This window comes from Semicossyphus pulcher, unplaced genomic scaffold (assembly GCF_022749685.1).
Source record: "Semicossyphus pulcher isolate SPU_LCO1_2020_fin unplaced genomic scaffold, fSemPul1.0.p SCAF_8, whole genome shotgun sequence".
NCBI lineage: Eukaryota > Metazoa > Chordata > Actinopteri > Labriformes > Labridae > Semicossyphus > Semicossyphus pulcher.
The window spans coordinates 12,618,264-12,639,700 of record NW_027211759.1 but is presented as its reverse complement, the minus strand read 5'-3'; the positions used below and the strand labels follow the sequence as shown (position 1 = coordinate 12,639,700).

Below are 21,437 nucleotides of genomic sequence, written 5' to 3'. Positions count from 1 at the left end.
TTCCTCACCCTTTGTATGTGAGAGGCTTCAGTCCTCATCTCCCCCACATGTCTGCCCCGGCGACAGGGGTAGATTTTCACACAAAGGTGGCTGCTGGCGTGTGTGGCTATTCCGGGATCATGTGTCTTGATATTTCCATTGCTTGCTTGATGATCAACAACTAGTTTTAACACTGTCTGATCATTACAGTGTGTTTGTGAACTACAGCATCATTTACTGCTATTATAAACGTGTTAATTACACTACAATTATGTCATCCCAAATTAATAAAAATGAACAAATATAGACACACTCGAGATTGATTAAATAGCTGGAGTCTTGCAAAAAATGATTGTTTACGGTACCTTGCTGCAGAGACCCCCGTCTGTCTGACAATGCCCACTTAATCTGCTTCTAAGCCTCACACAGCTTTGATTGCAAGCTTTTCAGTGTACAGCCATTGAACTGAGTATCCAGGGTAACCCATGTACACAGGTGGCAGGGGGGTGGGGGGTGGGTGTGTCATGTGCTAACACTTCTGGGATAGTCTCCACATGATCTTACTAAGTCTGCTGACTTGCTGTTTGTTGACGTGAGTCATTAAGAACATCTCCTAAACAGTAATCATAATACACATAGCTGGCCGCTAATTAATTATTCATGACAGTCATTGTTTCTGGGTGGATTGGGGCTACTTTAAGGTGCACAGAGGGGGGAAAAGTCAAATTTTTGTTCTTGCTTCAGGGATGAACAACCATGTGATTAATCATCAGATGCTATCATGGCTATGTAAGCATGCTAATATTCTACATGTCAGTGTGAAATACTGCAAGTTACTGACTAAACACAAAGTTCTTTCTTTGCATAGCCAGTCAGTTAGCCCATTATCCAATATTTCAGAGAACATTGCCAAATCAGAATCAGAATCAGGGTTTATTGCCAAGTAGGTTTACACATACAAGAAATGTGTTTTGGTGTTGGTGCAGAACAATTATAACAGAACTAGAATAAAGATAATGAAAAGACTATAATAGAACAAGATTTTAAAAAAATAGGCAAAAAGAATAAAAATATTAAAAAACAATAAGTAAAATACAAAATATGTACAACAGGAGTTCCAAGTAATGCTCACATTGTTATAAGAGTTGTCTCAGCGTTTAAAATTAAACGAAAATGATTAACATAATAACCAATTCCGTTATGATACTATACTGTTATTCACATTTAGCTCAGCAACACTTATGTGAAGCAATGACTACAGTCTATGATGTGAGCATTTAGCTGGTAAGCTCTTAATTTGAAATATGCGGTATATCGGAAGCAGGAAGTCGTCATTTAGCAGGTCGCCGACTCGCCGCAGCGCAGTCAGTGGCGTTTTTACCAGTCTAGAAGCTGAATGCTAACAGTTTATGAGAACAACGTTTTTCATCTCAGCACTTAACTTGACATTTAATTCATTTGAGATATTGAAAAGAGTGTCCTTCGAAATAATTCCGAAAAGGTACAAAACCCCGGTGTTGTTCAAATACAGCGTTTACCTCTCAAAATTATCGCAAGCTAAGATGCTAACTTGGCTAACTACATATAACATGCCGACGCTAATGGTGGTCGGCTAGCATAACTTTGTACTTCTGATATCCTACTTTCATAAAGTTTTTTTATTACTTTATTAATATAACCTTGTCTGATTAGTAACGTTAATTACATCTTCTACTTTTATATGTTACAGTCATGGCTGCGGATTGGTTAGGTAGTTTAGTGTCAATCAATTGTGGGCCAACACTGGGAGTCTATCAAGGAGAGGTTGTATCTGTGGACCAATCCAGCCAAACCATCACCTTAAGACAACCTTTTCATAATGGAGTCAAGTGCCCCGTACCCGAGGTCACATTTAGGTAAGTTGGCCAAAAATGATAACCTATCTTTCTTTTTTTGTACATATTTGGCGAGCTAGTATTTCTCCCTGTTATTAAATATTGTGTTGTACCTTTTTCCTGCAGTGCCATTGACATAAAGGAACTAAAGATTTTAGATATCAGAAACGGCAATGCTAGGAACAGCTCTTCTGCATCTACAAAGGTAAGCAGCGCTCCAGTTGCAGTCCCAAAGGGTGACCCCAGGTCTGTGGAGAAACTAAACTCTCCTCAGCACTGCTCGAAAAGCTATGGAGAGCGCCATCTGGATGTCCCAGGCCAGCAAAAAGGATTCCGTAGGCGACACAACTCCTGTAAGTGCAATGTAGCACACCTCAGTCAGTATAAAATATATTGCTGTTTGTCAAAGTGTTGAGATTATCTATGTGGTTTTCTCAACAGGGTCATCTAGTAGTCGAGGGGCAAACCAAGTGACGCCAAAAAAGAACGGGGTGAAGAATGGTCAGATGAAGTACAGAGATGATGAGTGTTTTGGAGATGGCATGGATGACGGGCTGGATACAGACTTTGATTTTGAAGGAAACTTGGCTCTCTTTGACAAAGCAGCAGTTTTCTCAGAAATCGACATATCAGAGCGCCGTAATGGTGCAAGGTCGCGTGGGACACCTCAAGAGCAGACGCCCTCGAGGTATCGTCACGATGAAAACATTCTGGAGGCCAAACCTATCGTGTACAGACAGATTACTGTACCACAGCCTGGGGCTAAGGAGTACTGCACTGGTAAGCATCTCATGTTGTAATGTAAAAGAAAAGTAGTCAGGGGAAGTGATCTGCCGCTTATATTTATGTATCCTTTTCACCATACAGACTCTGGGCTTGTTGTACCCAGTATAACCTATGAGCTACACAAGCGTCTGCTGTCAGTTGCTGAGCGTCATGGTCTCTCACTGGAGCGAAGACTTGAGATGACTGGAGTGTGTGCCAGTCAGATGGCACTTACATTGCTGGGTGGGCCCAACAGGTAAGGATGTAGTGATGGTTTTTATGTATGTATTTTATCGCCTACTGACCTAGCATCCGACAAAAAAGAGCTACAGAGAATAACACTATTTCAACAGTATTTATCATTTCATTTTTCTTGCAGATTTACTCCGAAAAATTTACACCAGCGTCCCACAGTGGCTCTGCTGTGTGGCCCCCATGTTCAAGGATCTCAGGGCATCAGCTGCGGCCGTCACCTGGCCAATCATGAAGTGGAGGTCGTTCTCTTTCTCCCCAATTTTGTCAAGATGCTTGACTCAGTGACAAGTGAGCTCACTCTCTTTAGCAAAACTGGTGGCAAACAGGTGTCAAGTATCAAAGGTTAGTCTATTTTTCTATTCTTTTATTTTTACATTTTGTATTCTAGGAGGTTCAAGTAATTTGTCTTTTGATTTTTTTTTTCTGTCTGTCTCCACAGACCTTCCAGACACCCCGGTGGACCTAATCATTAACTGCCTGGACTGCCACGAGAACACATTCCTGATGGATCAGCCTTGGTACCGGGCGGCCGCTGACTGGGCTAACCAGAACCGAGCGCCGGTGCTCAGCTTAGACCCTCCTGGTAGTGGACAGGGGCAAGCAGTCGAGGCCAAGTGGTCCCTCTCTCTCTGCCTCCCCCTTTCCCTGGGTGAGGGAGCCGGCAGTGTCTACTTGTGTGACATAGGTATCCCTCGCCAAGTGTTCCAGGAAGTTGGAATCAAGTACCATTCTCCTTTTGGCTGCAAATTTGTCATCCCCTTGCACTCTGCATAACGGGACTCATGGCCAACATGACAGAATGAATATTTCACCCTCCATGACCTTGTGGGTTTTGGCGCCTTACTGTATATCCCAGAGCTTTAGCTGTTTATCATTTCATCCTTCAAGTTCAAGTTTCCAACCCCTTAACATGTGAACAGTACTTTTCGCCTCATACTGAAGGACCACTATTTCATTTATTGGTCCTACAAAGTGTGGGATAGGAAAGCACTTTGTTGAGAGGCTTCAGCAGTTATGTAGATACCACTGTATTTACACGATAGTACAATATCTTTGGGAGAAAGGTTTTACAAATATAATACTACATAGTGTTTAGTTTTGAATTGAATAGGACAATCTCTGAACTTAAAATGGAAACTTTCTGAATGTCGCCGTAAACTCACCTCATTCCAAAACCTTGTGGTGAATAAACACAGATCATCCGCTATATGATACATGCAAATGCAATATTATATTATCGTGATGAGACGACTGAAATCCAACTACATTGTTGTTATCATTGCTAATCATTATAGTTCTCTAATGTTTCTTAATGTAGAAATTCCGTCAAAGCAAATGTGAGATATTTGTCATTTATGTGGGAAATGCTGCGTTTTCAAACTGAACCAGTGTTGAAATTGGCAGCTACAGGAGAGAATCCTGATATCAGAAGATTTGTTTGTCGAAGGTAAATTAGGCTGGGATGATAAGGGCTTAGATAAGATGGCACAGCATGCAAAACCGTTAACAGTCCTGCCTTTAAGTGGTTTGCCAAAAAAACGTTACAGTATAGATAGCTGAAGTCATGACGTCATGTCCAAGCTAGTATTGGTAATATCTTTAGTATCTATAATTCAAGGCTATCTCCAAATAAGCCCGTCTTTCAGTCGTCTTACTAAAAAAAAAGTAATGTTCTTTAAGTTTTCTAACATATTATAACACAATTTGGCATCCAATATAGCTGCTGTTTAAGAAAATGAACCTGTTGTCGAAATGCGTCAAGTACTTTCATCGCCATCACTAGGTTTTCCATCCTTGTCTAAGCCAATGAATCGAGCCACCTTACTAAGTGTTTTTAGTTATTAGTTTTGTTACTAGCATTAATAGGATTTTAAACGAGGTCCTCATGATGAGCAGATCCTGAAAGTTTTGGTTTCATTCCAGCTCTGTTGTACAAGCTTAAGGACAATACCAGAGTGTTTGCAGGTTTTGGCTCATTAACGACAAACCGTATCTTTGAATGTGTATGTTGATCTTTCTTCAATGGACACCAAGCGTTTACTTTTTTTTCTCTTGGTTTCCAATTTAAGTATAGTACAAAATACATCGCAGTTAAAATCACACCTGCAGTAGTTTATGATCAGTGTGTAGTTTGATCTCAGAAGTCGGCAATGCATAACACTGAATATATGCATACCCGACAGAATCTGTGATGGACTGAATTTGAAGTAGAATTTGAAGTTATTTGGAAATAAACAGACAAAATACAAATTTCTAAAAGATGCAGGTTAATGTTGATGTACAATGATTTGTAGGACATGAACTTAAAACCTCTGGTATGGTCCTTCATACATGTCAAACGACATGCTTTAGTTAAATCTTGAAGGTTTGAATGTCAGCATTTTGTTTTTTTCATCAAACTTGTGTTAGTTTACAAAACAAGTTTCATGTTCAGAGTATGAATGCTCTGTGTATGTGGAATTCCGTTGGATTGATCAAGACAGACAATCCTGCATTGCGTACCCTCTTTGAGCCAGTAAGATAGGGTCTTTTGTTTTTCTTTTTTTGTATCAATTTCCCATCCAGTGTTATGGAGTACACCTTCACGGTTCTCTGTCATTAATGGTGTTAATTGGACACAGGAAACTTGTGTCTTTGTGTTGCCTGTGGCCTTGTCAGAGTTGTAGGCATATTTACTGCCTATCTTCAATGTGACCAGAGCAGCCGCAGATCACAAATGATCATCTTTGAAATGACTCAGTTGTTAAAGACTTGCAAATTACTGTCCTGCACAAAGCCTTTTTCTTTCTCCAACATTCCTCCGGCCTGATGTGTTTCGTCTCAGCTGTTGAGACAAGTCTGGCCTGGAAACATCAGCCAGCGTTACTGAATGTGAACCGAAGAGAAGTTTTGTTTGTCATGGCCACCAGGGGGCGATAGAACCACACTTTGCTCTTCCCTCTGCTGTGATGGCAGCTTTTATGAACATAACACAATTTCCGCAGTTGTGTTATTTTTCTAAGAAATGTGAACAGCTTGAAACCATGTGACGATCTGGCTTGTGAAATGAAAGCCCTGTTTGAAAGTTGTTTAAATGCAGGTTGTTCTTCTCGAGAGTTTGTTTACATGTTTGAAATTCTCAGATCTGCATCAATACGAGGTCAGTTTGCAGCTAAGAGACACCGCATTTAACATCAGTGTGGGAGGTTTTGTCTAGACAGCACAATTGTTTCCTTTTGGGAGCAAAGTTCACCGTCAGTGCTCAGAAATCCTGTGCAGTCCTGTTGTGTCACGTCTGCAAATTGAAACAATAAACCAATTCACCATCGCCTTTTTATCTGTGGACTTTCTGTGGGCATTGATGATCACATTCCTTCACCAACTTGACTCAAATAGACCCAGTGATCCATTTTTAGCCAGACCAGTTTACCATTAACGCGCATGTGCAATGAAAAATCAAGGTGGGGCAAAAAACTTGAATGTTTCTGACTGGGAGAAGGAGTGGGGCTGCCTGAAGTTGACGCTAATTATAGTGTGAATCGCGTTTATTTCACCGCTGCAGTTTTTAACCAGCTGTGTTTTCACGTTTTTCTGAAGATATTTACTTTTTTTAAAACAGAAGGTGCGTCGGCACGGAAGTTATCCGCCTGTAGAAAAGTGAAATCTTCATCATATTATAAGGCAACTTTTCCAGATGATGTTGACAGGAGACGCACCAGTCAAAGCCCTCCCTGCTTTTTATTGAGGTACTTTTGGACTGCTGAAGTTTCGGGTCACCTCAGGCAGATCTCACTTCCTCTTCAGGACTTGATGTGTCGTTTTGCGCTTCGAGATTAACTGTCGGTTTGTTCATTTCGTGAATGGGATTTTGCCTGCTGTCGTTCAGATGAAAGCGGACTTTGGGCAGTAAACGAATCACCTGTTATTGCCTTAAATCTCTCGGTTTTGCCAGCTAACAGGTAGGAGTTTTATTTTGAAATGTAGCTGTTGTTGCTTTTAGATACAGTGAAGCTGTTGTTGTGGTATACTAAGTAGCTGTGCACTAAACTTTGTTTTAATGTATGACTGACAGTTTATCAGAAATCATTAGGGTTTGGAGGCTTTTACAAGTGGTAATATGATAAGGAATCTACTTCCTTTATATATACTGCGTGCAACTCAACATGATTTACATTATAGGACGAAATGGACGAAAAAATAGACGTAATCAAAATGTGATTTCATAATAGAGAAGCCTTTTTTTAACATCCTCCTCCTTCATACTTTTACCACTTCCTCTGGCTCCTGGGGTGCAGCAGTTGCATGCATCTCTCCACATTGCTCAGTCCCAACATGGTAGATAAAAGTATTGATAATGATCATGCTATGCTGCTGACACCAGACTCATGCAATACAACTGTCACAGAGCCTGGACGCTTTCAGTGGTTTTGTGACGCTGTTACTGGCTTCCTCGGTTGCAGAAATGTCTGCCTTGCAGCAGAAGCTTATTAAGAAAAGGGAATTCCTCTCAGTTTGATATTCCTCTTTCCCATTAAGTCTGTCACTGTCAGGAAACGAATGACAAAAATTCTGGAAATGCCACCAAAATAGAGAACAAAAGTTGACTGAAGGCTGTATTTGTCAGAGAGAAACTGAGGACCACTTGGGTCTGTGTCAGACTGACTGCCCCTCCGGCTGTGACAGAAATTCCCTCAAAGGTCAGTAACTTTCTGCTTAAGCCTGAAGCCGGTCTGGTGCTGGCACGGCCTTGGAGCCTGGTCCATAGAGGATCCTTCTTTAAGAGTGTGACAAAACTGCAAAGAGGCATTAAGCTGGTGAGACAAGATGAAGAGAAGTAATGGAACCATAGAAAAAAATTGCTGCAGCTTTGTAATGTGTCGTGCAAATGGCTGCATCAGCAGAGCAGCACTGCACTGCACAGTATGTTATAGCAGCATAACAAGGAAGTGTCTATCCACTGAATGCTTTACCTTGCATGGTGTTTTTCTGGATGGGTTTACCTTGTACAATCATCAACTACCCAAAGTGCCGTGTCAACACTGTAGTGTTGTTTGAACTTTAGATATAATAAAAATAAAGTTTGGTTTTCCCTTTTTTGCCACATTAATTTTCCTCTTCCTCTTACTCTGAAAACGTCCTTGTTTTTCAGTGTATGTTCTGTTTATTTATGATAAACAGGATGGTATTTTAGATGTAAGCCCTGTCATTTACTTTCATGGCTCGTGTTTTAGAGCCTCACAGGCAAACACATTAAAGTGATACAATGACGGCTTGTACTGCAGGGCCTACCACTGCTCTCGTACTTCCGCTCTCCTGCAGACAGTTGAGCAGTCAGTGAGCTGTGCTGCTGCTGCAGAGTCCAGCTGTTGTCCCAGAGGCAGAGGTGATTTCCTCCTCCAGAACACCTGCAGGCTGTCGGACCCAGCTGGGTGAGCGTGATCTTTCCCTTTTGTACATTTCTCTGTGTGTTGGTTCGTCAACCTGCCGGATGAAAGCTCAGTAGATTTGGACAGAATTCATCGTTTCCTTCTCTCTGATGGTGGTTCTGCCAGCATAGCGAGCATGCTGTAATGTGATGATAACAGGGCAGCAGCATCAAAGCAGCCTCAGAGGATCCTCAGGCAGGATGGTCAGCATGAGGGGATAGATTTCCCAGAACCCCCTGCTGCACAGAGGAAGCATGCAGGAGCACATGCAAACAACAGAGACATGATGCTCACTGTGACGTTCTTACTACAGGATGTACGGTGGTGAAATATTCAGATCACTTAAGAGGAAGTACCGATACAGAAATGTAAGAATATGTAATTACAAGTAAAACAAAGTCTTACTTAAGTATTATCAACAAAATTACAGTTATAGTTATCTGTTACATGGATAAGAGACCCCTGCGAATGATATATTTTTACGTTAGTTAACTCAACATGTGTAAGCATGACTTTACAGTTGCAGTCGGTTGAGATGAAGCTCGTTATATTTAACCTCTTTGTGCTTTAAACACAAGATAAAACTATCTTACATGTTCAGAGGAGAAATGTCTTTCTTGCAACTGATGACAACTCAGACATTAAGTAGACTCCTCCTTCCCTTTCAGGGGTCGAAGAACCAGAGCGGTTGATTTAATCTTTAACAAAGCATTTTATTTTTCAAGCTTCCTAAGTATATTTTTAATATTAATATTTAACCCAAACACTGAGGACATATATCTGAAAGTTGCCTTGTTATTCTTTAAAGTAACATTTCAAACACTAGTGCATGATGGCCTATTTGAGTGACAAATTTGCGAATCCATCCAGAACACCTCCGGCCCTCCTCACTTCACTGTCTCGCAGCAGATTTAGCAACGTCAAGCACGATCCGGGTTCTCACCTCAGATTATGTCTGCACGAGCAGGAGGGAGTGGCAGATTTAAACAAGGCTGGAGAAGATATTTCTACATTCCTGTCCTGTCTTGCTCTGTGAAGTCAGGCTGCCCCTCATTTGTACAGTTTAGACTGCGACTGACTTGCATAAGACAAGAGTCAAATGTTGATCGACCGGTTTGGTTTGAACAATAGCTTTGTTACTGACACCAGAAATAATCAGAATCGGATTATGATACCCCTTTGAGTTTTGTTTGAACAGGTATGACCCCCCTTTGATACTTTATTGTTAAATATGGAGTGTGTTTAAGCACCGTCTTGACTCCATTCAGGTTAGGTCTATCACTGAGATTGCTTGTTTCCTGTCGCCTTCAGTAACTCACGTCATCACTCAACATCAATCAGATGTGCTAATCCACCTCTTGTTATCGCCTTGTCAACACAGCAGTAGACACAAGCTCATATTTTAAACATGAAGTACATGTCAGATCACCAGACCTGCGGAAATGCAGCATGCTTCTCACTTGACAGACTTATGATGATGGACTTATCAATGAGACGGGGGTTAGGAGAAACTCCACAGACTCACAATGACGGCCTTGTCTGCCTCCTGAAAAGAGCAAGCTGTGGCTCCATGTAGAGCGCACTGGAAACAGCAATGTGACACCATGACAGACCGAGTTCTGTCCCATTCAATCAGCTGCTGGTGGCCTGCCGCTGTGATGCATTCACTGTCCTGAAAGAGACAAGTTTAAAAGTGCTGTTGCGTGTCAGCCCGGGGCCAGTTGATTCATCCCTCACTTGATGAGATCACCGAAGACTGTCTGGATCTAACGTGTTGCAATGATTAAAATTCTGTTTTAGTGCATCACAGGCATCACTTCCTGTTTCAAGTTATAATTCGTAATTAGATTTTAGTTAGAAGATTTGACACCTCAGCAGCTAGGCTCAAGATATAGCAGCGTTGGTTGGCGTGAACCTTGTAATATCTTAAAAGCTATTGGATGGATTGCCTTTTGACATTTTGTTCGCACATTCATGGTCCACAGAGGATGAAAAGAAACCTGTTATCTTTGGTGGACCTCTGACCTTTCCACTGGCTCCACCAGCACTTCAGAATGAAATGTCTCAAACTGTGGGGTAGATAAACATACAACTTGGCAAAAACATCATTGTCTATCAGTGATAGAAAAAATGCTATGATATTTTAAAGAGGGGGTATAATGCTGTTTCATATTTTAAGACATATATATAATGTTACAATGTTGGATGTCCAGACTAAACGTGGGTGAAGTTTCAGATCTGTAGGTAAAAGTATGCTGGAGTAATCCTCAGGCTTCTCAGCTCAGTCAGCAGACTGCTGTGAACGCCAGGTTTCTACACACTGCACTTTGTGACGTCACAAAGTGCTGGCCAATCAGAAGAAAGTGGGCTTGTAGGGGCGGGGTCTCTTAAAGGGACAGCGCTAACTGAGTCGTTTCAGGTAGAGGTCGTATGAGGGCCTGCACAGAGCAAGGGTGTGAGGAGTTTCTGTAAATTATGCTAAGCTACTCCACAGGTATCACAGAGTGAAATATGAAGCTTGAAATTAGCATGATACTTCACCTTTAAAAAAGTAGAAGTACATGATGATGATGATGATGATGGTGCAGTTACATTCTGTATTTTGATCTTGTAGCTTGCTGCAGTACAACTGATTGAATTGCTTTTTACACTGTTGGTTGTTTTACTTCGATCGTATTTTACATACTCTTTATAGACCTTTATAAATCTTCATCTGCAAAGTGACTGGTTTCAACTCTCGGGGAGTGTGATTTCACAGGGGTTGGGCTCTTCTACAGCCGTCACATGAATAAATGAAAACAGGAGTGAATCATAAAATATTTCTCGGCATGAGAAACAGTTGCGGTTTAATTCAAGATGAATAATAAAGGCCTCAAAGAACCATTCACATGGCCATAGACTCTTCCCGTATGACCTTATGCACTGTGGGAAATGTCAGAGAGTAATGTAAAAAAGACACACTGGGATGAGCAGAGGCAAAATTGGGGCAGGAAATGTGTCTCTCGTTACTGAAAGACAGCTGCAGTACCCCACAGGGGACGACATCAGCCACATCCTCATCATACATAGAGATGACAGTCCTCTCTCGATCGCATGAGAGGCTTTAGCGTCACGTTTGATGTCTGTGAAGAGGCTCGTTATTTAATCAGTGTGTTGTGAGTTTGGAGAGTGATATCATTAGCAACATTTTAGTATTGTCTGTCTGTGCTCTCATACCGGAAGTCACCTGCACAGCAACAGTCCATGTCAGAGGATGTGACCTCATATAAAGTCACAGATCTATCAGCGCCAAGATTTTCCCTGAGCTCTGACAACGAGCGCCACCACTTCTCCATGGGAACTGATACAGGAAGTGAGGAAGTGGGCTTTTTAGAGGAAGAGAGTTGAGGGGATTCATGGAGCATGACTTAATCAATAGGTCATCATTTCACTGTAACGCCTCTGCTCAGATTTGTTGTGCAAGTATCATGGAAACACGGCCCCGGGTGATTCAGGCCTGGGTTAAGTGTTGCAGTGGCTGTTTTATTGACGTAAAGCAACGCTGGGCTGGATGAGTCCCTCGGGCCTGGTCGGATCTCACCACAAGTTTGCATTCCAGGGTTGTAGAGAGCTATCATGATTCCAACAAGGCTCATTCATTGGAGCTTAACTGGAAAAGCAGTGTGTGTCCATTTTTGGTCAGAATGAACCAGGTTACAACACAGACAGAATATGAATCCTTTTAATTTGTATTTTTTTGTCCTTCAATGCTCTGAAGCCTTGCTTTCCTGTACATACAAATATATATCCTGCGTCATGGAAACATTCGGTCACAGTTGTGAAAGTGTGATTTTAAAAAAAGAAAACTTGTTAGTTCTGCTTTCTGTATCAGTGAGTTATTTTTACTGCCACTGTCTGATGGGATGCGACTTTAGTGGCTCTTGCTGACTGGTTTGCTGTGAATGAGCGGTGTCCCCTGCACAGCAAAACAACAAACCCACCGTCTTCCTGAGAATGTGTTTGTGGTCATGTGAATACCTCATAAGAGGGGTTTTCTTACTAACTAAATATACTTTCATACTAATAAAAGATCTTGTTTTTCTTCCCAGGTGCTGTATGTGTGTGTGTGTGTTTGCCAGCTCTAATGGTAGCAGCTAGAAAACATCACCTGTGACAGGACTGAACCCGCCTCACCATGACAGAGGTCCAGGTAACAGTGGTGCATGTCAAATCTCAGATGCACAACATGACATGTCTGATGAGTGTAATCTCTAACAGTCAATCATCTCCCAATGTTCCCGTAGACTCCATGGCCGCAGGGCACAGAGTGTGTCGCCAGGTACAACTTCAAAGGCACATCAGAGCAGGACCTGCCGTTCAACAAAGGAGATGTGTTAACTATAATTGTTGTCACAAAGGTAATGTGTCAATTCTGGCTGAGATGATGTTCCAAGTTCTCATGCAACAAGTTAATTAGACAATTAAACTTGATGTTTGTAGATATGAAAACACGTTTAATGACTTAATGGTTATTTTACCTTCTCCACATTGATTCATTTTAATTCTGTGTTTCAGGATCCAAACTGGTACAGAGCTAAAAATAATGCAGGTCGTGAGGGAACAATTCCAGCCAACTATGTTCAGAAAAGGGAAGGTGTGAAACATGGAAGCAAGCTTAGTCTAATGCCGTGAGTACACACATTATTATGCTTTATCAATGTCATTCCAATCAGTCAGCAGATTAAAGTATCTGCTCTCTCGATCTCAAAACTTCCCAGCACACCGGCTTTATGCGATGTCTGCAGCGATGGCTAAAATAGCACGTCTTTGCCCTCGCCCTATGACTCTGTGGCTACTGAAGGCAGATGGCCTATTTGTCGTGGCGGTGACGCTTCAGTTATGTGAATGGAGACCACAGTTGGGTGTTGTAATTGCAGTGCACTTGTGTCTGTTTCCAGCTCAGCTTTGCGTGAACGCTGCAGTTTCCTGTTTGTGTCTTTTACATCTCAGACAGACTGAAGTAATCTCAAAAATCTCCTCGTTGTCCACATGGCGTGTTTCCATGTGTGTAGGCATGTGCACGTGTATGGATGAAAGGTTTATATGTAAAGGTCTTGATCACAGAAGTATGTCTCGAATGACTTTATGAAGACAAAGCTACCTGTACAACTAGAGACAAAAACACAGGAAACATAGTGTGATCAAATATAGCGAGACATAAGAGCTAACATTAACCTAAACAACCCAGCATTGAACAGGCCATGCTACTGATTTTAAATGCTCTTCTTATCATTGAAAATATCCCAAGTATTAAATGTGAGAGTTGAAAAATATAACATCCCATTAATCTTATCTTTTTCCTTTCTTCTGTCTCTGTGGAAAAAACTTTATCTCAGCTTTCCAACAAGTTTTCCCGTCATTATTTAAATGTGATTTTCTCATGGAGCCACATGCAAATGAATTAACTGTACATTCTGTGACCCTCTCAAAAACTCAAATGGTCATAGTAGATATGCAAATAACTTTAATCTGTTCCTCCGTATTTGCATCAAGCGGCCTATTAAAGGATAATTACAACCTAATGAAGTGAATTAAACAAACATGTTAAAGGCTAATGGAAAAATAATCATTAACACAGGTTTAAAATGGATCCAGACAGTATCTCCTGGCAAGCAATGCAGATCTGTGGTCACATTTATAGAACAGTGCGTCTGATCTACACTAAAAGTGTACAAATGCACGAAATGCCGAAAATGGCGGGCAAAAAATTAAAAATTTAAACCATGCGTACGCACTCCTGCAACCGATGTTTGATTTATAAATAACAGTCCACCTGGAAATGTGTACAGGTGTATCAGCCTTATATCTCACCCTCTACATCCCTGGTTCTCAACTGGTGGGTCGGGACCCAAAAGTGGGTCACAGAGCTGTTTTCATTTGGATGTGTGCTTGAAAAAAAAAAAAGCCAAAAATCACTGCTGCACTTTTATTTTGAAAAACATGGCTTTCCTATGTTGTGCATGCAGTAGCAGTGTAGTTTAATCACACTCCATGTATCCACTGATTGGATGATCCCAGCTGCAGTTACATTTACATTCTTGAAACTTGATCAGCACGATAGTAGTTGCATCTTTGTTGCACTTTTTTAGTTTATTCTGCCTAAAAAAGGTTGTTAAGTGAAGGAATCGTAGAGGGAAATTGTTCCTCTTATGCACCGCAACCTGCTGGTCATTTTGCTTGACTATCACACTGTTGTGTTTTGTCATGTTGATATACTGTGATGTTCCGTTCCATCTCAGGTCCACACTGCACATATTTTAATTAAATACATTTGAGTGGTTAAAAACTGTGAGTCACGATTGGTCATTAAGGAGGTGGTGGTGGGTCCTGAGGCGAGACCAGTTGAGAACAACTGAATGACCACATTTGACCATAAATGGTCAGTGCACAACAAGGCTGTTAGAGGAAGTGCGACTTTATTAGGCACAATTAGCTAAAATTGTTGCAGTGTGACACAACAATCATGCTTTATACTCTCCTGTGGTTAAGTGGTTTTCATTTTATTTTTTGTTAGATTAATTTTAGAGAGGAGTTGGACTTAAAAGACATTTTCGAGGCAGTAGTTTGCTGTTCTGCTGAAATGTATCCTTGGTGTTTTGGATATTAAGTCTACCCTCATTAGTATAACACAGTATAATTCAGCATCTCTCTGTAGCTGCCAAAATAACTATAAAATAAAATCAACAAAAGCTGAACATAAGGTTTTCTTGCAGTGCTGTTGTATTAGGCTGCATTAGTTTTAGATATGTGTCACCTCTAAACCGATAACTGATTTCATTAATAATATGCTGTGTAGCTGATGCACACAGAAGGAAGGAATAAGAAATAATACAAGTAGACATCAATCATTCGGTTTCTAAAATGCAAACATTCTCATGTTGAATTAATCTTGTGGCTCTCTCTGCTTCTCTCTCATAGATGGTTTCATGGGAAGATAACGCGTGAACAGGCAGAGCGGCTGCTGAACCCCCCTGAAACAGGCATGTTCTTGGTGCGAGAGAGCACCAACTTCCCCGGCGACTACACCCTGTGTGTGAGCTGCGACGGCAAGGTGGAGCACTACCGCATCATCTACAACAACAGCAAGCTGACGATCGATGACGAGGCTTTCTTTGAGAACCTTATGCAGCTGGTTGAGGTAAGACATTAAACTAGGTTCTGTTTTATAAATAAGTTGTTTCATAGTGTTTGCCCTGGTGCTAAAAGGAGCTTTGGCCTACTGTATGCATGCTGTACTTTCCTGTTTTAGAGTCCCTGCGTCTCTCTTCTACCACATAGACCGCATACAGTTCCTGGAACAAATAATGAACAGGAAGTGTCAAAGAGGAAGAGTGAAAAGCATGCTGAGGTTCAGAGTTCTACCTCAAAGAGACACCATGCCTCTTACTCTCAGACTGACTGCTCTTCCTGTTTATCAAACTAATTTTAAACTGAAACATACTTCAAACTCTTCAGAGTAAAATAAAGGATGATGTGTAAATTTAGTGCGATCTATTTAAGAGTAAATCTTTGTTAATCTTTTGCTTTTTGATTATACAGCCCTCTGTTGGTCACTTTTAACCTCTGCTGAGTTTTACTGCCTCTGAGTTTTAATGCTGCTGTTTGTTTGTCATGTGTCATGTTTGTGTATTTTTACTGTTTTCACTTGCTGAAATAAAAAGTGTCTCTGTAAAGTGGTGTAATGCTTGTCTTGCTTTATTTTTATTTCACTCCTGGTCATTTCTTGCTTTTGCTTTGTTCGTAGCACTACACCAAAGACGCCGACGGCCTGTGCACCAAGCTAATAAAGCCAAAGCTGGAGGAGGGGACGGTGGCCGCTCAGGACGAGTTTTCCAGGAGTACGTCATTCCCTTACAATTTATGCCACTACTTTATTATAGCCTTTGTATTCCTGAGAACAAGTATACCATGTTATGTTCAACCTGCATGTTGTTTCCTCTTTAAATGACCAACAGGTGGCTGGTCCATGAACAGAAAGGACCTCAAGCTGCAGCAGGTTATCGGAAAAGGAGAGTTTGGAGGCAAGTAGCTTTAAAACTTTGGCTTTACATAAAAAGATTTTCATGTAAATAAATGTCTGTTAAGTCACTATCTATTGCCGAATGAGGTAACACAATGGTGATTGAGCCGATGGCCCAGCTAGAAATGTTTTGTTCTAAGAACATTCTGAGAATGTTATGTGCAAGGTTTTTAATAGTAGGAGAACGTTCTCTGAAAAAAATGTAGAAAGTTGCAGTGAGAATGTTCAAATCACATTTCAGGAACGTTTTATAAATCACATCCTGATTGTTCAGGTCATACTAGCATGTCCGACCTTTGTTTTTATGTAACATTGAGCAAACGTTTTATAAAAGGCGTTCTGACATCCCGGGCCTCAATAACATCCTGTAAATATCTTCAAAATGTTTCAGTTAAAACGTTTTGTCTTAGTTTAAGTTTTAATGTTACAAGAACTTTATTTGAAATGATAAACATCCTTAAAACCTTTCCTTTCAAACGTAATTAGAACTTGTAGGTGTTAGCCAATGTTATGGGAACGTTCCCTGCCAGCTGGGTGGCCCACTGATGAAAGCCTTTACATTTGCAGTATATAGTATTATTATGGACTGGGCGTCTGTGGTGACTTTCGTAGAGAAAATCACAAGCAGCGCCCAGTTAGTGACGCCTTTTCCATCACCCAGCAGTGGTTGGTCTGCCAGAGAGGGTAGGCGGAGCTAAGCGGCTGCTTTTCTGGTCTCTGCTAATGTTGCGAGTAAACAGTAATCTACTATGGCTGAACAAACAAAGAAAAGATCGATGACTACAGATACAACTTCAAAAATAAATGAAAATCCAAAGAAAAAGAAACAAATTCAACGCTCAGATGGAGGAAAACAGTCTGAAAAGAAAAGCGACCGTCAGCAAGGAAACTCGAGAGTTACAACCGTGACAAAGGGAGCCAACCGGAAACGTCTGGTTAAATCGGGAAGTGTCCTCTTATAATTGCTGGTAATTGCCAGATGGTGCGGCCAAAGAGATTAAATCTGGAATCTTTGAGATAAGACCTTTAACAATGAAAATCACTTAATACATTAAATACCAGGTCAATAACAAAGAAACATATTACCTATTGAATTTTGTACGGTTTAGGTGCAGGTTTTTGTTGTTGTTGTTTTATCAGGAAGTAGGATCAATAACAGCAGACACTGTTGAATGTGAGTTAACAGACAGTTAACGTGTATGTTTAATTCCGGCTAAATTTGTGTCTATTTTTGGTCAACTTCGGGTAATATAACTGTGGTGTCAATGACCATTAACACTTAATTGTTAACGTATTAAAACCTCATTGTAAATGTTGTTAATCATTCCAGATGTCATGGTGGGAGACTACAGAGGGACCAAAGTAGCTGTGAAGTGCATAAAACACGATGCTACAGCGCAGGCCTTCATCGCTGAGGCTTCTGTCATGACGTAAGGAGAACAACACATTTTTTTAAATTTTTATAAGAATGCGAATGAACAAGAAACATGTTAACAAAACAACATGTCTGTGTGCTCCTCTCTGTCCTCAGGCAACTACGGCACGATAACCTGGTTCAACTGCTTGGAGTGATAGTAGAGGAGAATGGGAGTCTGTTTATAGTAACTGAGTACATGGCAAAGGTACGTGTTAGACAGTCTGCCTTGTTATTTGTCATCACAACCAGAGTACTGTTACCAAGATGTCACATGTTTGTTTGTTTACTTCAGGGCTGTTTGGTTGACTACTTACGTTCCAGAGGCCGGACGGTACTTGGTGGAGATGCTCTCCTTAATTTTGCACTGTGAGTATGACTGAAACAACACTATCTACATAAATACAGTATCTAAAGTAGAAAGTAAGTAGCTTTTGACCACTAGTGGCAGAAATAGGGAAATAGAGTTGCTTTTTTAAATTTACATTTATTAATTATTCTAACATGGCGGATTTAGCTCCTACATTCGTTGTCTGAAAGGAAATACCTCATCAGTTACTGTCTGGGCCTGCATGTCAAATTACTTCATATGTAAAAATGTCAACTTGCACAGAAGTATTTCTCAAAACTGGACCATTATTACTGAATGTAAGAAACGAAAACAGGTGTAAAATCTTCCAGTTTCATTCTCATATTAACAGTTTGTGATGGTTGTGAGCTGTAAAGTACAGAAGCCCTTAGCGGACATGCATCCATACATTATATTTACTCTGTTTTCCCGTGATAAGTTATTTCTGGTCGTTTTCTCGAGATCTCGACTTATTTACCTCGTTATCACAAGATAACGACGCGGCACCACCAAAACTACTCCCAGAGAAAAGCACAAAACGAACATAGAAACAGGCTTAACTTCCATCATCAGTGTGGGCAATGGCAGCACGGCATGTCCTGGTCTGTAATATCACAGTGACCAGCCGGTTGTTTACTTTTCTAGATCGCCGGAAAATTATCCCGTTATCACGAGAAAACAAGCTTCGTTATCTCGAGATAATGGGCCAAATTAATCGGTTATAATTGGAAAACCAGCTTTGTTTTCCTGAGATAACGAGATAAATAAGTCGAAATCTCGAAAACGACCAGAAATAACTAGTTATCACGGGAAATCAGGGTACAAAAAATGTATGGATGCATGTCCGCTAAGGGCTTCCGTGGTAAAGGAAGTAAGCAGCTGTAAAATAGAAAACAAAACTAAAAACGTTTTGCTAACGGTGCAGAAAGTGTAAAAAAATGTAAGAATGAGAACTGAATGTTAATAAGAAAACACAGTGTGCCTTTAAATATTGTCCGGGTTTTGTTCAGTATTTAAAAATATTTACTCATGTTTTTTTAAGAGTCGACAGTAAAATTTCTTTTAGGTCTTAAACTTTCTCATCTTGTATTTTTACAGAGACGTCTGTGAAGCCATGGAGTACCTCGAAGCCAATAACTTTGTCCACAGAGATTTGGCGGCTCGCAACGTCCTTGTGTCAGATGACAACATCGCCAAAGTCAGTGACTTCGGTCTGACCAAGGAGGCGTCTTCCACTCAGGATACAGCTAAGCTCCCTGTGAAGTGGACATCCCCAGAGGCCCTCAGAGAAAAGGTTTAGTATTGTTAACATGTTAAGAAGAGTGATTCTTCTCAGTGATTGAAATAAACTCTTACACGTATGTTTTTCTCTTTATCGATAGAAATTTTCCACCAAATCAGACGTTTGGAGCTACGGTATATTGCTTTGGGAGATTTACTCTTTCGGTCGAGTGCCTTACCCCAGAATTGTAAGTATCAGTATCTTTGAGGAAAGGCAAACAGCAACTACTAAAATATAATTATGGCTTTAATTTAAGAGCGAGATTAATCAGCAATGCATTTACAGACCACACTATATCTTGTAGCAGTAATTCTTGAGAACAAAAATCTAGTTTTGGTATAGAAAAAGCACTGTACATAATGTATTCTTAAATGTCTTGACTGCATTTCCACCATACTGATGTCTTAATGAGATGGCATGACTCTGTCTATGAACAACTTTGCTCTTCTTTATTCTGTAGCCGTTAAAGGACGTCGTGCCGCGAGTGGAGAAGGGATACAAAATGGACTGTCCAGATGGCTGTCCTGAAGTGGTGTACAACATCATGAAACAGTGCTGGAACCTGGATCCTGCTGCTCGACCAAGCTTTCAGATGTTGAAGGAGTGGCTACAACATATCACACAAGGCATGGGAAAAAAACACTGAGAGATGAGAGAGAAGTGACTTTTCTTACTCCTCCTTCAATTTGACCTCTTGGACCAAAACCGGGGAAGAAAATACGTTTGCATTATTTGGCAAAGTTTATGATAATTTTCACACATTGTCTATAAACTGTCAAAGATCATGTTCCTTAGCGTCCTCACACAACTCCAGTTGTTCAAAGTTCAGTAATTCAAACTATCTCAGTCTTCCTGCGCCCGGTTATCAAAAGTGAATGATTAACTGTCATATCGAGTCTTTCCTTAAAACACAGTGCTGCCTCAGAGCCACAGTGCCTTGACGTTTTTAAAAATATATATTTTATGTCCTTTATGTGATATCCTCGGTCATATCGATGGCATCATTACATTTTATGAACATGCAGACGGCAACATCATTGTGCTGACTCAACTGAATCCACTGTATCTGTTTAAGGAGGAAAGACTTCAAAAGTAGGAAAACAATTTTGATACGTAATTATTCGCTGTTTTCCCGTTATCGTTATTTTTGACAGTTTCCAGGTACATTTATTGTGCATGAATGTTGAATTATTTTGTTAAAATGACTAAGTTAAAATAACTTTAATTATGCAGGTTTATTTTTTCATTGTTTTATAATTTTAAATGTGTCACGCCTACTTTTCCTCCCTATGTAATTCAAAAGAAGAAGCACAAGTTTGGACAAATGTCACCTTTACTACTGATTATAAAACCATTCAACTCAGTTGTTTAGGCAACCCATGTACAGAGTATTCCATCTGCCATCAGCAAATGTTTCATTTTGGGATTCTTGGTTTTGACCAAATTGAATGGATTTTGTATGTTATGAGAATGTTAATAACTATTATGTGCTTCCATTTTCAACAATTAAAATTTCTTTTCCTACATTTTAGCATTTGTATCTATTTTTTAACATATATTTTCAATCAAAGTGAGTACTTAAAGCATATAGTGCTGGTCTTGACTTTTCTTTGTTGCATTGCTGTTATCTTAAATGTGGCAAAGAAAAACTAGATTTTGTTAAGTAAAATAATTAAGTCTCATACATAAGAAACAGTCAAAATATACATTTTTTGAAATCTGTAGTTACATGGTGAAGCTACATGATGTGATAGGTAGGCTATTGAATGATTTGGACAGCAGAAAGTGAAATACTGGCTATCAATTGATCCATTTCCTTTAAATATACATTGTGTTACTTTAACATTTGTGACAGCTTGCTATAAAAATAAATAATTTAATGAGTGCATATGAATTATTGCCTCATCATGTAGACAGGAGCTTAAATAATCTTAAATAAATTAGTTTTGTATAAAATCTATCTATACCTTATGCCTTCACAGATTTTGCGAGTGAATGTGCAGGTCAGGAATAAGGGAGAAACAACTTCAGGTCATAATTCGCATAAAATACATC

The 21,437-nt window shown here is 40.2% G+C and overlaps 2 protein-coding genes across 4 annotated transcripts; both read left to right on the top strand.

The window, feature by feature from the left end:
* Positions 1-1,395: 1,395 nt before the first annotated feature.
* Positions 1,396-5,046, top strand: edc3 (enhancer of mRNA decapping 3 homolog (S. cerevisiae)). Its single transcript, XM_069686826.1, has 7 exons — positions 1,396-1,480; positions 1,709-1,874; positions 1,980-2,206; positions 2,295-2,633; positions 2,721-2,874; positions 2,998-3,215; positions 3,313-5,046. Exons 2-7 carry the CDS (start codon positions 1,711-1,713, stop codon positions 3,645-3,647), a joined length of 1,437 nt encoding a protein of 478 aa, XP_069542927.1. The 5' UTR covers positions 1,396-1,480; positions 1,709-1,710; the 3' UTR covers positions 3,648-5,046.
* A 1,312-nt stretch (positions 5,047-6,358) lies between these two features.
* Positions 6,359-20,908, top strand: LOC138613309 (tyrosine-protein kinase CSK-like). Of its 3 annotated transcripts, none has more exons than XM_069686957.1 (13): positions 6,359-6,811; positions 12,367-12,467; positions 12,562-12,675; positions 12,833-12,945; positions 15,236-15,455; positions 16,062-16,155; positions 16,273-16,338; positions 17,668-17,767; positions 17,869-17,959; positions 18,047-18,120; positions 19,199-19,394; positions 19,483-19,569; positions 19,843-20,908. In XM_069686957.1, exons 2-13 carry the CDS (start codon positions 12,453-12,455, stop codon positions 20,026-20,028), a joined length of 1,356 nt encoding a protein of 451 aa, XP_069543058.1. In that variant the 5' UTR covers positions 6,359-6,811; positions 12,367-12,452; the 3' UTR covers positions 20,029-20,908. The 3 variants fall into 3 exon arrangements, with proteins under 3 accessions (XP_069543058.1, XP_069543061.1, XP_069543059.1); XM_069686960.1 differs by lacking the exon at positions 6,359-6,811 and adding an exon at positions 7,528-7,549; XM_069686958.1 differs by lacking the exon at positions 6,359-6,811 and adding an exon at positions 8,227-8,281.
* Positions 20,909-21,437: the final 529 nt, after the last annotated feature.